At 38.5% G+C, this 18,535-nt stretch overlaps 1 protein-coding gene across 4 annotated transcripts in view; it reads left to right on the plus strand.

The window, feature by feature from the left end:
* ACBD5 (acyl-CoA binding domain containing 5) overlaps positions 1-18,535 on the plus strand; it is a 47,804-nt gene that overhangs the window by 27,002 nt on the left and 2,267 nt on the right. For all 4 annotated transcript variants that reach the window (XM_006115266.5, XM_089776751.1, XM_089776752.1 and 1 more), the window contains 7 exons: positions 6,509-6,646; positions 7,429-7,638; positions 10,580-10,686; positions 12,746-13,007; positions 15,801-16,000; positions 16,397-16,447; positions 16,720-16,829. In XM_006115266.5, coding sequence (XP_006115328.2) covers positions 6,509-6,646; positions 7,429-7,638; positions 10,580-10,686; positions 12,746-13,007; positions 15,801-16,000; positions 16,397-16,447; positions 16,720-16,829 — 1,078 coding nt within the window. The remainder of the gene's footprint in view (positions 1-6,508; positions 6,647-7,428; positions 7,639-10,579; positions 10,687-12,745; positions 13,008-15,800; positions 16,001-16,396; positions 16,448-16,719; positions 16,830-18,535) is intronic.

An 18,535-nucleotide genomic window follows, 5' to 3' on the forward strand; every position in this document is an offset into this window, starting at 1 on the left:
CATATCAGTACAGATATTTGTATAACAGCCATTCCTCCAGCATTTGTACCAACAAAAACTTTATTTGTGAATGCTCAAAAATAGTGAATAAAAGGATGAGTGTGATTGACCAGATAGTTGTTTGGAATTCAAATAAGGACCCTCCCTACCAAATTCACAACTCATTTTGGTCAATTTGATGGTCACAGGATTAAAAAAAGATGTAAATTACATGATTTCAGCTATTTAAATATGAAATTTCATGGGGTTGTAATTGTAGAGGTCCTAACCCAGAAGGGATCTGGAGGAAGTAACAAGGTTATTGCAGGGGAGTTGTGGTTATCCTTACTTCTACACTGCTGTTCATGGTAGCACTGCCTTCAGAGCTGAGCAGCTGGAGAGCAGCGATTGCTAGCCAGGAGCCCTGCTCTGAAGACCGAGACAACAGCAGTGCAAAAGTAAGGATGGCACAGTATGATATTGCTACCCTTACTTCTACACTGCTTCCTGCAGAGCTGGGCCCTCAGTCAGCAGCCACCACTAGGGTTGCCAGATACTTTCACAAAAAATCCCAAACATGGTGGGGGAAAAAAATTGGTTGAAGAAAAAAAACCAAAGGAAACCAAACCACGGGGGACCAAAGCTATTGCGGGAGGAGGGGGGCAAGAAAGGTCGCTGTCCCTCTAAATCTCCCCACTTCCCTTACACCCCCCCCCCCCCCCCCCCGCCAGATGCAGCAGGGGAAAAATGTCTCTGCTGGGCTTCTGTCCGAGAAAAACAGAAGAAAATACCAGACCTTTTACATTTTAACGGACAGGGGCCACAAATACCGGACTGTCTGGGCAAAAACCCAACACCTGGCAACCCTAGCCACCACTGTTCCAACTGCCCAGCTCGGAAGTCAGCAGCACAGAAGTAAGAATGGCAGAGGTATGGTATTGCCACCCTTACTTCTGTGCTACTTCTGACAGGTACTGCTGTCTGAGGCTACTTCTACATTGCAGATGCATTTTTTCGGCATCCCTGTAAACCTCGTTCTACGAGGAAGAAGTGATGTTCCGAAAGAGGGTTTTTTTCCCCAACATTTGGTGGTTTGCAATTGGCGTATCTTTTTCCAACTTTTCTTTGTAGTGTACACAGCCTAAGGTAGGTGCCTGGTCAACAAGCACCACTCTCCATCTGCCCATTTCTGAAGTCAGCGTAGAAGTAAGAGTGACAATACTGTGATTCCCCCTAAAATAACTTTGTAACCCCTCTTTCTCACAACTGCCTTGCGTGAGGACCCCCAATTTGAGAAACACTGGTCTTCCTCGTGAAATCTGTATAGTACAGGGTGTAAAAAAACAAAAAAAACCCACCAAGGCCAGATTTCATGGTCTATGATAAAAAAAATTTTCATGGCTGTTAATTTGGTAGGACCCTAAGTATAGGAACAACTCTGGATATGCCTCAGCCCTCAGGTAATGGTGAAGGAGGAGTGTGGACAGGATCAGTTTCCACATATTTCAAGAGTGTAAACACCAAGAGCTGAGAGTGATTATCTATATTACAAGGTATAACTAAGATTAGGAAGAATTAAATTAGAAAAGGAAAAAATTAGGGTGAATAGTGTTGAAATCTTACTGTGAAAAGATCCAGCAACCTTTGGGATAAATTTTCATAGGAAGTATTGAAGACATTTCTCATTAATGTCACATCCAAAACTGGAGTGGATAAATCACTGGTAGATGTATAGATAGAAGATTGAACAATCTGATACTTAGTTCAGTCTCCGTTTGATAGAATCCTCTCTTGTCTCATTTGTGGTGACAGTTGCAATAAATAGGGCAGGTGATTGCACAGCCAGCTGCTACCCTGCACATGTGTTAGGCAGAGATCACAACTGGGAAAATTTCCATTGTAAGAAATGTTAGAAAGTTACGTATTGTATTAGGAGAGCGACAAGGAGATTAAGATGCCCTCTGACAACATGCTGAGGAACCACTCTGATGCCATCATCTGTTATCAAATTTTCAATTGTTCCTGTCCCATGGACTGCACAAATAATATTATCTTGATCTTTTTATGTGCTTTTCAACTCAAGATTAATGAACCTTATGAAGATCAGCTAAACCTCACATCTTACAAGAAACTATAGACAATGTACTCACTCCACCCTTCACTGAAAGGCACTAAAAGGATGCAGCGGTTCAGGAAAGGAAGCAAAGAATTCTGTAGGCAATGCAGAGAGCACTTAAAGTAGTGAAATATAATTATATAGCTTAGGCCTGAGCCAGGACACTACTATTAACCCTTCATTTTCAGAAGCAAAATGCAGTATGATCTGGAATGAATGTATAAGTTCAGGGGAAAAAAAACATACTCTAACACTAAGATCACATTCTGCTGTATTTGGATGTTCTTTGAGGTCTGCCACCTAAGAATTGAGCTGACCTTAATTGAACGGGGAGCGGGGGGGATCAGTGCATGTGGTGGTATGACTGCAAGCCATATCAAAAGATATTTTAAAACCTGGTGCTATAGTATGAGGAAGAAAAAGATAATTTTATGGCTCTTCCCAAGGGCCCAAAATAACCACTGTCTTTTAAGGTGTGGGGCCTACACAGCTAGTTATTGTTAATGAAAGTAATGATAACAAGACTAAGATAATGAGTGTGCGCAGTATTCCACAAAGTGCTATTGATGGGATCAACAATATTTATGGTTGTTACAGTTTCATGAGAGAAACTTGTGCCAATTCAGAAGCTAAGATTTTATTTAAGTTTTCTGAAAAACTGTGAAAAACTCAAAGGATGGGATGTGAACAGAGGTATGCTAGATGCTTTGATAAAAGGGCACTGCCCATGCTAAACCAGAATTCTGATATGCAGGGCTTGACAAATAATACAATCTACTCTCTCGGGGCGAGTAGATTGTAGCCCAGAAGAGCCGGGTTTGGGCCATCTGTGCACGGCTGGCGAGCAGGGCTCGCTGTCGTTCGGCGAGCCCTGCCGATATGTATCACCACCCCAAAGCAGCAGCATAATGGGGTTCCTTTTAGGAAAGTGCCTACTGTATTACTTTTTCCAAAATCACTTTAGTGATTTGTATAGCTGACAGAAAAATGAATAGAGCTCAGGAAGTTTAGCAAGACATTGTGCCGTTTTCTTTTCCCCCTTTCTTCCATCCATTTTAGTCTTGCTCCCCACTTAAATATTCCCTGCCAATTGCTCTATTCCATTGCCCTTCCTGTTGGCCTTCATTCTGCTACTGTGCCACTGTTTCATATACTACATATGATTGCTTCTCCTCACCCAACTTTCTCTCTCTTTCTTTCTCTATGACTACACTGACCAGTCTTGTGCAAGAACATATGCAAATGAGGCATAGAGATGAATATCGCTGTGCCTCATTTGCATACTTAATGAGCCACCATTTTTGCGCAAGGGGCTTTTGTGCAAGAAGGAGCAGTCTACACTGCTCCTTTTTGCACAGAAACCCACTGTTGCGCAAGAGCCGTTCTGCTGATTTTTTTCAGGAAGAATGGCTCTTGTGCAAGAGAGTGTTTTTGTGCAAAATGGCGGCTCATTAAATATGCAAATGAGGCATGGCAATATTTACCTCTTCGTGTTGTTTGCATATTCTCTTGTGCAAGAAGAGGCAGTCTAGACATAGCCCAAGTGATTAAGATCTCCTTGGTATTTGTTCTCGCTGGGTTTAATATTCACCTGAGTGAGATTATATTTAATTAAAACAAGCCTCTACAGCAGGGCTACTCAACTTTGGAAGCCCTGGGGGCCACAGAGATACGTCACAGCACATGCTGAGGGCCACAACTTAAGTGTGGTTGCATATACATGCACATATATATGCAAATAGCTTCTTTCACACTGATGGGCATAAATACAAAGATTAAGGCAAAATTGTGCAACCCGCAGGCCCCATTTAAGCCAGTTCTGCTGATATTAGTATAATGCAATATTTATCCGATTTCCCCATATGACAGCACTTTTAATGAGCAATGACAATCCAGGAATTTATCTACTAAAATGCATATCAACAGAAGACCGTTGTATTGATTACTTTTTCGTTTTGGCTTCCACCCGTGGGCTGTATGTTCAGCCCCGCGTAAACCCAAACCGCATCGCAGGCTACATACAAAGGGGCCATGGGCTGCACGTGGCCCCACAGGCCATGTGTTGAGTAGCTCTTCTCTATGGTACAAAATAAAATAATAAAGTCTATAGAATGCATTTATGGTAAAGTTGTGGCTTTTAAGCTATTTGAGTATAGTTCAAAGGTTTCAGATTTTAGTTTCCCCTCTCCTGCTCTCAGGAAGAACATGGTGCATGAAGCCATTACCTCCTACTCTTGTATTCCCTATTTAGATCCTAAGTGTTTGAGCAGGGCGCATGGGGAAAGGTGGTAGGAAGAAAGCTTCCCTGTCTTTTGCTCCTGTTCACGTTGTGGGAATCTTGAGTATATAATTATTAGCCAATTAGCCTCTTCCTGCCCCCAAAATAAAATATCCTCCATTGTACTTCCCTTTAAATAAGGCACAATTCCTCAGTAATATATTGAGAAAATGCTGGGACTTTCCATTTTGCAAAACAGGTTTCCTTACAAGCACTTTAAAAAAAAATAGAAATATGGGAAGCAAGGGATCATATATTCACTCATATTTTTGACAGTGATCAAATTAGACCATAGTTTCTTGAAACTAGAGGAGTGTGGCTAGCCCACCTGCCTCCCTTGCCTGAAGGTTAGTTTACACAGAAAACTCTGAACACTAAATTACATTGCTGCAAATAAAATATTAGAGCATGTTTAATAAATCTAATGTAATTACATATTATTATGCAACCCATATCTTTATCTTTTATAATTAATGTAAAAACTGTGCTAATACAATAAGTGTGACAAAGCAGACAAGAATTAAGCCTGGATCTTAAGAAGTTCAAAAGTTTAAGGGTCCCAATACAACTCTGTTCCATTATCACTTTGTACTTTTATTGTCTGATATCAATATATATCTTAATATATATGTCTAGTGTGGTAGAACTGTGAGAATGTTCTCGACTGACTTTCCTTTTGCATTTAAACGAGAATGCCCAATTCATTACACATTGGAATTAACTTGTCTATTTTAATAATGATCCTTCAAATGAGAGCAGATGTGGAACTCCTTTTTATATCTGTAGCCTGGCACCTATTGAAATGTTTATTTCAGTGCGGCTTGCTTTTTAAAATACATTTTTAATTAGACATTCAAAGTGCACTTTTTTATTTCAGCATCTAATCATTGAAAACATCGCACCTCTCTTTATTTTCATGTACACTTCTCCAGATAGATGCTAGCGTGTGAATGCAAGTCTAAAGACCACAACTGGGTCTCTTTAAATCATTAAAGAAAATAGTGCCTACTTGTGGCAGCGCGTCGGGGATCCCTGATCATGCACCACCATAGCAGCAAGAACAGACTCCGCCAATCAGTAGAATAGAGAGGGTTTATTGTTTCTCCAGGATACAGCACAGCGTAGGCATGATGTGGGTATAAGGAATCAGGGCCAGGCGGCCATAGACCCTTTGGGGAGGGGTGCCTAGGCCCCTAAACTCCCAGCATTTTGCTTAGACTGTTCCCATCATGTTTCCTAGCCAGAAACTGACCCTTCCCTCAAACACTCACTTCCTTTGTTCAGTCCCTACCCTCAACAGGTAGGACCTGTTGGGTCACTGTCTATGTGACCTCAGGGTCCTCAGCCACCCCCCGCCCCCACTGGGCAGTGCTTACAGACACAGGCCAGTAAGGGTCATCCACAGCCCAAACACAGCAACCTGTGAATGCCTGACCTGCCCAAACAGAGTGTACTGCATGCTCGCTATGTCACACTACTATATCATTCAAAGAGAGTACTTCCTTAAGTGAATTTTCTTCAAACAGTTCAAAGGCACTTGATTTCACTGATGCTCATTGTATAATAGAGCTGAAGTAGTAGAGATAAGCCATACGTTAGAATGCCAAAATAAATATGTGAAGAACTGTACCCCTTCACATTTATATTCCTCATATGAGTGAATGGTGTTTTACAAACTTTCTTCCAAAATTGACCTTTGGGCTGAAAGAGAACTTGAGACATTTAAACCCAATAGGATTTTTAGAGAAATATAGATGTGTGGGGTTAGAACAGAGTAGCCATTTCAGTCTCCTCTATAATATTACTGCTGTAGTGCTATAAATGAGGTAACATTTTCCATCTCTTTGATGTTAACAGCATAGCAAGAATAGTGTCTTTTGTCAGTTAGTTCCTAGACTATTTTTTATCTGATCAGAGGAAGCAATTCATCTGCAATTACATGCTGGCTGTGTTATAGTGAGGGACAGTAAATATGATGATTATTTAAAAATTAAATAAGATAAGGTGAAATTAAATTGAGCATATTGGAGAAATGCTCTAGTCTGAAAATTTTATAAATAGCTATTAAATAACTTTATGCTAAACTGTGGCTTAATAATAAATACTATTCTTGTTTATTTAAAATTTGTCTTTAGACCTTGGTAATGTTATGACTTCCACACCAAATTCCAAGGCTGTAAATGGTAAAGCTGAGAGCAGTGACAGTGGAGCAGAATCAGAAGAGGCAGAGGATCATGAAGAAGAGGAAAAAGAAATACAGCAAAGTGAAAAAGGTATATTTGAGTCCTGAATGTTACCTTTTCCAATACACAGGGTAGTATTATTACCCTAAATGGTTGCAAATCTTGAATGTCATGTGTGAGATATATCAGTGGGTTTATTTTGTTTATACAAACTGCACAGAGGAATACATATGAAGAATGGGATCACCTTTCAACCTGAATTCCAAGGTGAAGAATTAAGGATAATAGCATACGGGATCAGGGCCAAAGTTGTTGTGGGTGGTTATTGTTTTATATTTAGGACCTGTTTATCTCATGGGTGGCTGAGAGTGTATGTAGGCATATGGGATATAACCATAGAATTACAAATCCTATTTCCTTCTCTCCTTTTATCTTTGGTTGAAGAAGAGTTACAGTGAGAACTTTTTGTGTGTGTGTGTGTGTGTGGGGAATACAGTGTCATATGAAAACCAAGAGAAAATATGCATTTAGAACGTAGTTGTTTATATATTTTTGTCAACAAGAAAACTGTAATAATCCTCTTCAGTTTCAGTAACTGATGAGGGATACAATGTTTTTGCCACTTTTATATTTAAAAATACCTATTTTACTTGCTATGTAGAATAAAAATTTATGATTTTTTTGCTTTAAGATTAATCTTTAAAGGAGCAGGACTAACTCTGTGAACATAAGTCCAAATAAAAATGTAATCTAAATCTGATTCAAACCATACAAGTAATACACACATCAGAAAGTCAGTTATCTGCAGAAATGTGTCTTTTACCATAAGTCACAAAGGTTTTTATTTGCAAGGTTTTCTTGTTCTTTCACAGACTATGAGAATCTGAAGCAGGACTCAACAGCAGTTAAGGATTTGGAAAGTATTGTCACCAATGGCTGTTACAAGGACAGTTTTATTTCAGATTTGCCAATTCGCACCCAGACTAAATCTGCCCTGAACGGCGTAAATATGGAGGAAGAAATAAAGAAAGTGGAGCAAAAACTAGAATTAACGGTGGAAACTAATAATGATGTTCGCCAAGGTATTGTCCTCACATGAGTATGTTATCTTTTTTTTTTTTTCCCCCCCCTCAGGAGGATATTCTTTGTGCAAATCTTACTCCAGGAATTTCAAGGGCTGCAGCTGGTTCCCCTTAACCACAGAATCTTTTAAGAAAGAAAATTAAATGTGATTAAAATTAGAATACAGGTTTAAATAAACTTAAGATCTGTAATAGTAAAACACATGAATCCAGAGACAGGCAGGCCCGAAACCATTGTTAATTTCAAGAATTTACTTAATTTGTTTTTGTTTTAAAATTCCATATATGATAACATTCTATTTGAATTTGAATCTAAGAAGTAACTGGATGGAAATCATGCAGATTTATATTATAACTTGCAAAGACTGTATTTATGAACTCAAATGTTTAAGTGGCTAACTTGAACTTTAACCTGGAGACATCAACAATTTCAGATTGAAATACTGCTCCATAATGTGTTTGGGAAAGGGAGTGAAGTAAACAAAGGATTAATTCCTTTGTTCTAGAACAAGAATGATATGGGTAATTACTCTAATTGTGGTTCTTTGAGATATGTATTCCACTGAGGTATGTGCAAGCTGAACCCAGAGAATTTATGTAGAAGCACCTGTAGAGGGGTAGTGCTTGCACCTCATGACCATAGCCTTTCCCTTGACTGTATGATGTGGTGCTGTTCTAAGCCTCCAATTTGCTTCCTTGAGTTCTAAGAAAAATGGGTTCCATGACCTACTCTGCCCACCTAGGGTTCCTGCCAGGGAGTGGGGGAAGCCTCTGTACCCAGACCCCATTGCCTAGCAGAAGCACTGAACGGATGGAGTGAGGCAAACCCCTGTGCCTCGACCCCATTTCCCTGGCAGAAGTGCAAGAAAGAATAGAGGGGGACTGCAGGCAGAACGGGTAAGGAAAAAGACCCCCACAAAAGTGTAATCTGTTTCTGAATGTACATCTACATCACATCTTAAGAAAATCATGGTTACATTTTTTTCTTTAAGTAGATGCACATTTTTCATGTTTCTTTTTGGAGTAGATGCAACTGCATAAGAACAGCCATACTGGGTCAGACCAAAGGTCCAACTAGCCCAGTATCCTGTCTGTTGACAGTGGCCAATACCAGATGCCCCAGAGGGAGGGAACACAATAGGTAATTATCATGTGATCCCTCTTCTGTCCTCCATTTCTAGACAAACAGAGGCTAGGACACCATTCCTACCCATCCTGGCTAATGGCCATTGGTGGACCTAACCTCCATGAATTTATCTAGCTCTATTTTGAACCCTGTTAAAAGTCCTAATCTTCACCACATCCTCTGGCAAGGAGTTCCATAGGTTGACTGTGCTGCGTGAAGAAAAACTTCCTTTTGTTTCTTTTAAACCTGCTGCCTATTAATTTCATTTGGTGACCCCTCGTTCTTATATTATGGGAATAAGTAAATAACTTTTCCTTATTCTCCTTTTTCCACCCCAGTCCAAGTCCTTTTGATGTCTTTTCATATCGGACCTGTTCCAAACAACTAATCATTTTTTGTTGCCCTTTTCTGAACCTTTTCCAATGCCAATATATCTTTCTGAGATGAGGCGCCACATCTGTACATTGTATTCAAGATGTGAACGTACCAGGGTTTTACATAGAGACAATAAGATATTCTCTGTCTTATTCTCTATCCCTTTTTTAATGATTCCTAACATTCTATTTGCTTTTTTGTCTGCTACAGCCCACTGAATGGATGTTTTCAGAGAACTCTCCACAATGATTCCAAGATCTCTCTTTTGAGTGGTTGTAACTAAATTAGTCCCCATCATATTGGGGACTAATATCATAAGTACACACTTAGATGACTAACAAGCAGTGAGCACTTCCGCCCCTCCCTCCAAGAGGCAGGACTCAGACCTTGCTTGAATAAGAATTGTAGGGCTGCCCTTCTGAAGGTTGCATCCACCCTAGAAGATGTAGTAACGGCATAACAATTCATAAATGCAGGAATGGGTGACCATGTTACAGCCCTACAAATGTCCAATATGGAACAATCACTGAGAATGCTTGTGCTGAATGAGCTTGTGCTTGCTGAGGGAGCGAAACTGAAGCAATGTTGTATGCAGTTATGATACAGAATATTGTCCATCTAGAGTTTGTCTGTGAAGAGACTTCTTGACACTTCATCGGATCCGCATATGACACAAACTGGCAAGGCAGAGCACAGAATAATTTGTTCTGTTCAGGTAGAAGGTTATGTATTGCCTGATGTCTAATAAATGGTGATGCTCCAGAGATAAATGCAGCTTAGGAAAGAGCAATCCCAGCTGTATTTACCAGATCACTAGGGGGATATCAGTCTTGCTTGAGAAGGGCCAGATGCAAAGGACACCCTGACAGATGTTCTCAAGAAGCATCTGCCACTGTAAGGAGTCCAGGATCAGGGGGAAGGTGGACCAGTCTGTCCAAAAGTGTTTTATAGTAAACTGCTGCCAAGCCAAATTTAGAGGGGGAGAAAATGTAGCCTTGCAAACCGGAGCACCTGCATGCAAGTGGACATGTAGCCCAAGAGTTTGATCCATGTCTGAATTTTCATGGAAGGCTGAGATTGCAGACTGAGGTAGAAGTGACAAATTGTCTGAAAATAGTAGGTCTAGAGAGATCTCAAACTGCAGAGTCTATTAGGGCCCTGATGAACTCTATTTTCTGTGCGTGTACCAAACCTAACTTCCTAGTATTTAGGATAAGACGCAAACAGTTCACCAAGCACAGTGACCAGGGAGTTTCAGCCTGTTGTAGTTTTATAACCTATAACTATGTAACTCTTATTCTTAATCTTTAATCTATGGTGCAAAATTACCACATTCAAAATGTTGTCAAGTGTATCTCACTTGAATATTGAATCATTTCCTTATTTTTTGTCAGAATTGGCCTTGTATTTATTGTTTGGGCATGTATCAATTATGCATAGGTGCAAATGAAGACAGCGTTGAAGAGATTTCAGGAATTCAGCACTTGACAAGTGATTCAGACAGTGAAGTTTATTGTGATTCTATGGAACAATTTGGACAAGAGGAGGTAAAAATATTTCAGACTAAGGGGTACATTTTTAAAGTGGAATGTAATGAGTTTCACAACTCCTGTTTATTATGAACAGGAGCAACAGAAGATGTGCATGGATTACTTAATGCTCTACTGTAAAATGTGTGATCTTCCTTTTTTATTAGAAACAAATAATTTAAATAAATATTCTAACCACTCCTTATCTAAATAAAATCTCATTTTATCCTACTATCTGAGTGCCTGAAGGAAACACTGTTATCTCAGCTCTACATTTGTAAAATTGAGATACAGAGAAACTTGCCTAAGCTCATATAGTGAGATTATAGTAGAACAAAGAATTGAACCCAACATTTTCCAAATTCTAGGCTTGTACCCTAGCCATTACACTACATTCCTATCTAATTGTTTTTATGGATCCTGGAAGATTCCTTTCATCTTGTTACAAGCATCACCCACTACTAAAATTTGCTGTGGAAGGTGGTATGGCAGAACTGTTGCAAGCTCTCTTACACAGGTGATTTTCTAACTAAAGCATATATGGTTTGAGCTTGCTGAAACACTTTAATTATATGGATAACTTGGCATACTATTTGCATGAAAACACTGAACATTAGAAGTGCTTTGATCATCCCAATTGAAACATTAAAAAAAACTCTTTTGGAGGGTACTCTCTGAAAAAGCCAAGTATAATTTTTTGACATTGTGAAAGATTTACCAACAATATAGCGAAAGCTCTGAAAGTATAAGGTTTATGAATTATAGCAAGTACATTTTCAGATGTAGTTGTGGGTATGTAAATAGAGATGGCATGTAGATCAGTGGTTCTCAATCAGTTTATCATTGTGGGCTGAATATGTAGTTGTGTAATGTGGGCCGCATCCCCACAATATATATATACTACCTGTATGGCACTGAGAATGTCACATAGGCTGCGGTTTCTGGGATATATGACACGTTGAGTTCAATTCTGAACTTGACCAGATTTTTAAAAATATCCAGTCAATTTTTTGGGGTAATATCACACTGCATTGGCCGTTTTGTTTGGCTCATGTACTTCTATAAGTCAAGGGGCTCAACTACAGATAAGTGAAACCTTTTCCTCAAACTGGAGAGGATATATTACATGTCTAAAGAGGAATCTGTACAAACTGCCATATGAACTTGGGAATGAGTTTGTAATGTAGCTGCCATCCATTTCTCAGGCCTTTATCATGGCTTGCCTTTCAGCAGATGTACATGTGTATAGTTTAAATCCTATAGCATTGCAAATTTAGAGAGGATAGTTGATGAAAGGCTATTAGCAATGATTGTTTTGTGAAAGGTGTAAGCTGATGGCCAAATTCTAGAACAAAGTGACATATCTGCAATTTAATCGCTGCCTACTCAAGTTGGCTAATGTGATTTTGCATTCTGACAAGATGCAGCCAGCTGAAGTCAGAGTACTTTTTTGTATCCACATTCCCTAGACTGCTGTAACTGGTCTTAAGAGAAACAAAATAGTGTTCAGTTTGGTTTTGAAGCTTCATTTTTAGTAATTTCAAAGATATAATATTTAATAATGTAACATCTAAAAATAACTCCCCTTGCAATTTACAACTTGAGCAGTACTTTAAAGATATTTGATACAATATTTATCTATTTTTAATAATCAATTCTTTATAAAAAAGGCACATAGGTTTTGTTTTATTTCCAGATGGAACGTTTTGGAATTTAAATTATACTTTAAATGTAATTATAATGTTTTAAATATTTAAAGCTTTTTACAAATTACAAACAATAAACCTCAACACCTCTGAGCTGATAGGTAAACAAGTTATCCCCCTTTTACAAACAGCTATATTAAGGTAAATCTCCTCTAACCTCTAAAGTAGTCTTTCTAACCTGAAAAGGACATCTAGAAAATAATATGAGCATCCTATAAGGTGATAATTGCTTCTATTGAAAGCAAAACTTTAACAGTGGTGAACCTCCTAAAAAAAGTAAAAAGAGTATACTTCATCTTTTTATTTGACACCTGTCAGATTTTACAAAACATACACTTTAAGATTAACAAAATGCTGCCATTATTTTGTAGCCCTTGGAAATCATTACATCAGCCAAAGGATCTTTACAGCATTCATCCCATTTCTTGGAAGTAGATCACAGTCATCAGTTGGAAAATGCTGTTTTTTCTGAGCATGCTCACCTGCCCGCTGAAGATATAATGGAGGTAGCAGTTGAAGGAAAAGGTGAAGTCAAGTGTGGTGGAGAAGATGGCAAAAGCAGTGATGGAGGCCCTCATAAAGAGAAGAAAGGTGGAGAAAAGGTGGATTTCCATGGAGTACGAAGAGGGAGAGGTACTATATGTGCACCGGTTGTATTTTTCTCACTATATTTCTACATACAAATCAGCTGAGACTGAGTCATTTGTCAAGCAAGACTGAACACTGAGGCAGCCATTCTGTGTAATGTTTTTATCCAACCTTGTTCCATAACTAGATTAATAAATATCACATCCCTAAATTCCAGTGGTAAGAGTACTTTGCATTTTATTTATAATAAGAGTCAGAAAAGAATGTTCTTGTACTGGAGGATGTTTGAGTTGGCCTCATGAGCTTAATACTGGGACTGTTCTGGTTTGGTTTACCTTGAATTCCAAGCATCACTTAGAGCACTCTTCTGTTTTATAGACGTAATCTTGCACTTCGTCATCAAACCAGATCTATAAATGTAGAGAAAGGAGAGTTAGTTACAAGGTGCATTTTAAACATCAACATATTTTTATTGTATCTGAATCGAGCACTTCATTCAAATATTCATTTTTGGCATTGTATTTGGTCAGTTTTTGGTCATGATTATTTGCCTTATTTATAATATATACTAAATTACTAATATATGAGGTAGTCATTTAGTAGTCAATATCTTCAGTATATGAGGGACTCCCCTACCTCTTACTATGTGTGTGGATTTTAACAATATTGAAGACTATAGTATGGAAACAGCACTCTTTTAAAAACTTGTATTTTTACACAATCAAATATCTGCCATTGGCCACATTTAAACCAAATTTAAAGCCACTTTGTTAATCGGAAATCTGGAAGAAATATCTATGAATAATAATTACAGGTTACTGAAAACACTGTAAAATGAGAAAATGATCTGACATGTAGAACTGCCTGGCTGAGTTTTCCTGCTAATATAATAGAGTTGTGTGCTTTATTTTTCAAAAAAGTACAACAGATGATTCTTTCACTTTTTCCAAGAGGCACCAGAAACTATCCTTAGCAGCGATTATTAAGAAGAATCCTGAAACATTGCTAGATTGAAAAACTAGAATGGACATTGTATGGGATTATTTATCCTACTCCCTTTCATGATTGCTACTTCCTAGCAGAACCTTAATAGATTTACCACAAAAATATTAGGTTTAATGCAAATGTCTAACTTTTTCCACCTCCTTTGTGCTTTCGTCATGGTCTCAGATTGGGCAAAGGGCTTGCTACTTAGCATTGGGAAGTTTGCTCAAACGGGGATGCAGCTTTCATACTCATTGTATTCAATTCCATTCTCGTTCCCATTCCATTGTTCTATAAAGTTTCTTTATGCGCTATCCAGCAAATCATGGAATCATGAATATCAGATAATTGGGATGACTGTAAATGTTTATCCTTGTCCCACTCCATCATCAGATTTGTAAAACTTAGTTCTGGAAGCATTAAAGGCTGTATGTAGCATGGAGAGATTAAACTAGAGGGCTGTGTCTAGACTGGCAAGTTTTTCCGCAAAATCATCTGCTTTTGCGGGAAAACTTGCCAGCTGTCTACACTGGCCGCCTGAATTTCCGCAAAAGCACTGACGATCTCATGTAAGATTGTCAGTGCTTTTGCGGAAATACTATGCTGCTCCCGTTCGGACAAAAGTCTTTTTCCGAAAGACTTTTGCGCAAAAGGGCCAGTGTAGACAGCAGAGATTCCTTTTCCGCAAAAAAGCCCCGATCGCGAAAATGGCGATCGGGGCTTTTTTGCAGAAAAGCGCGTCTAGATTGGCCACGGATGCTTTTCTGCAAAAAGCGCTTTTGCAGAAAAGCGTCCTGCCAATCTAGACGCGATTTTCCGAAAATGCTTTTAATGGAAAATGTTTCCGTTAAAAGCATTTCTGGAAAATCATGCCAGTGTAGACGTAGCCGAGGAGTCATGCTACATGGGAGGACAGTGAATAACCCCCGAGACAATATTGAACAAGGAGAACATATCAAGAATAACTGACGAGGAATGTGGGGAAAGCAGAAAATTCAAATAGTCTTTTACTTATCTGCAAAAATTGTGGCAATTGGGAGACAAGAAGTAGTAAAGATCAAAGAGCCAAAGAAGTAGAACAAGTGGAAACATTTGTGTATCTTGAAGGACTAGTATCAAAGAATGGAAATTGCAAAGATGCCTTGAAAAGAAGAATCAGACTAACCACTACTGCATTTAGAAAATTCTTCAAGATCTGAAAGATTAAGGACATTTAGATAAGAATGAAAATCAGCATATAGAGACATATGTTCTTCAAGCATGAGAAAAGCTGACAAACATAATGAACAGGCTGAGAGGAATACTGAGTATAAAAACTAAAGAAAATTTTAAAAAAAGAAGTGATGATAAGAGAACAGCTCAGGCAGGAAATAATTCTGTCCTGGAAGAGTCAAGAAAGACCACTTTGGTGGTTTAGATTTGTCAAAAAATACATAGTGATACATACCTGAATGCAGGGAACTAAAACAGAAGAGGACTAAGAGGCATTGGATAGACTGACAGAATAAAAAGGTTTAAAGATAAACAAAGTCATGAAGCTGGTAAAAGAAAGTGGTGGAAATATTTCATCTGGCCCCATCATTGCTGTTGAGTTGACTCACAGGAATCAAAGATCCTGCAAATGATGTTTATAGTTATAGATCCTTTACTGTAGTACCACAAATACTGCTATAACAACATCTTTTGTATGGGTCTTTTGTATGAGAATTTAGAGTTAAATCTATAGAGGTTACAAGTGTTCCCCTTCATTGAGGAAGTGAGAAATGATAAAGCAACGTAACCAAATATTTTCATTAAAGGTAATAGCTTCTGTCTGTTTTTTGTTTGTTTGGTTTTTTTTTTTCAAAAACTTAGGGCATAGGATGCAGCCTCTGGGCGATGGTGCTCAAGGTGGACAGATAGGGAGTGGAGGAGATGGAGAACGCTGGGGGTCAGACAGAGCACTGAGGGGCAGCCTCAATGAACAAATTGCAGTAGTGCTCATGAGGTTACAAGAAGACATGCAGAACGTGCTTCAGAGACTGCATACACTGGAGGCACTGACAGCCTCCCAGGTAAAAAATTGTCCAGATTATATATTTTTTTCTGGAAAGTTATATTTAAAGAAAAATGTACCTCTGTTGATTAACTAGCTATGCCTTGAAACGCTCTCCCAAGGGTATATTTTGGATAGTTTCTATGCTTTTTAAGAGAAGAAAAGAAGGATTAGGTCTGTAATCCAAGTTATTAAAGAAGTTTATTTTATTTTGCAACTGTGAGGTCTTGTGTGGGGTCTTAGCTGTATCTAGTCTTCACTATAATAGAGTTCATGTGGCTTTTACACATTAAGTCAAGTATATTGGTTGCCTCTTCATTTGCAAGTCAGTGCATTCATACAGAAATTTGTATTCATTTCCATGTGAGGTCAGTGTACCATTTTAATACCCATTAACCTTGGTTTGTATTTAAAGGCAAGATCACTGACACTACAGTCAAATTTACAACCTGCCTCACCTGTTAAGGTATGTTTTCATATTTGTAAAAAGGTATGTTTGGAACAAGATAAAATGACTTCAGATTTCTTACATACTTTAAATTCTGATCCTTAAACTAGGAGTAAAATAGAGCTGCTATAATCCAGGCTCTGAAGAAATTATTTAATAAATTTCCTTCTGCTATGCAAGTGTTTAGTTTTTTGCACTTTGACACAGTGGCATTTAAAGTGTATGTATGTACTATAATCTAATGTTGTGGTACAAATTAGTGACCACAGTTGGTATTTTATTTTGTTTAGAGACCATCGTGGTGGCCCTTTGAGATTTCTCCTGGCACTTTAGCCTTTGCTGTTGTATGGCCCTTCATTGCCCAGTGGTTGATGCATGTATATTTTCAAAGAAGGCGAAGGTAAAGATTGATTTGTATACTTTTACTCAACAGAGCATGTGTTTGTATATTTAACATTTCATTTGTTAGACATTACAGTATTCTACTCATAGGGATGATCACCAATGAAGATTTTGTTTTCATACATAATGCTGAGCATATTCTTGCATTACATGAAGCTTATATAGTGTCAACAGAGGACATGGGCAGTGTCAAAACATTAAGTGGATTGACAGCTAGTGCCCCTAAAGAATCCCACATTTTCTTGAGCTTTCGCTATCCTGGAGATGACCTGCTGAATATTCCACTCTATGTACTAAAGAAACTCCCAATGCAAAGAATGGGACACTGAACCTAACCATGTATCAGGGCCTTTGGAAGAGACAGGAATAGAAAGATGTGATCTCCTTTCCAAAGCGGAAAAGAAAGGATGTTCAGCAAGAGCTTTAAAATGAACTACCATAGCTTCTCCCTTGCAGTGGGGAATTTAAGGGCATTTTGAGGAAGTGACCTATCTAGCTTTATTCCCCTGCAAATTTCTTCAGCATAGGAAAGTAGCCAAGCTTTCTGCATGGGCAATATGAACTTAACTTGACCTAAGCATAAGCCTTGCACAAAAGGAAACACCATACCAATTTCAGTAAGTATCCTTATATATCTGAGGCTGGCTGGCTCTTCTCTGCTTGATGTCCTTAGGCTCTGTGGCCAACAATATCCTCTTGAACCACCTATATTGTTATGCAGGAATCTCTGGTACATTCTTGTTGTTCTGCTGTTGCCTAGCAAACAGATTTCTCCCTGTAAATGTTAAGATGGTTTCTTTAAAGAACTCTAGAGTGTTTGATGTTTGGTTTCCTATTCTAGCTACTTTTGCCGGTCATCTCATTTGTACTGGAATTAATACTTTTATACTGATACCCAGTACATATTTTTCAATGTTTTGAATATCTTCCTGTCTGTCCTTTCTTGATCAAGTGATCTTGGGCTTCTTTTCTGCTTCCTTTAGCTAAATGAAGTAGTGCTGCTTTAATTAAGAGTAGTACCCTTCAAACTCTACTTAAGCTCCTCTATTTCTCTTCTCTATCTAAACATGGAAGGCTCAAATTAGTGTTTTCTAAACACCAGATCCAGACTCAGAACTCACTTGCTGATTGCATTGTCTTAGCATGGTATTCTTCTTTATCCTAACCTCTTTATTCCACATCTTTCTGCAGATCTCTCACTAGATTTGTGCTGAATTATTCTTTGACCAAACTACATCTGTACTTTAAAAAGTGGCCATTATTCACGCATTTCGCCCAAACTTGAAATGGACACTGTGAGTTAAGGGGTCACTTCCCCAAATATAAGAATAGTACATTGGTATTACACTGTCCTGAGATCATTGACAACAGGCTTTGTTCTATTATTTGTATACTAATTTAAAAAACAATCCAAACAAACGAAGGCACAAGCTTACTTGTTTTTAGTGTAAGTGCTATATACTGCCATGTGGCAGATCTCTGCCGAGGATCTTAGCTACAAAGTAGTGAGGGGCTGGACATGCTGCATAATGGTGGCATTTTTATTCTCCAGAGGATTTAGAATTCAGAAATTATCTGAATTGCATGATCTTCTAATCTAGAGATATGTTGCTAAGATGATCTGTTTGGGGAGTACAGACGTGATTGCGTTTGGAAGCGATTTTCTTTCTTTTCAGTGGTGAAAATGTTAAGGGCAGTTGTATG

This window comes from Pelodiscus sinensis, chromosome 2 (assembly GCF_052426305.1).
Source record: "Pelodiscus sinensis isolate ZL-2025 chromosome 2, ASM5242630v1, whole genome shotgun sequence".
NCBI lineage: Eukaryota > Metazoa > Chordata > Testudines > Trionychidae > Pelodiscus > Pelodiscus sinensis.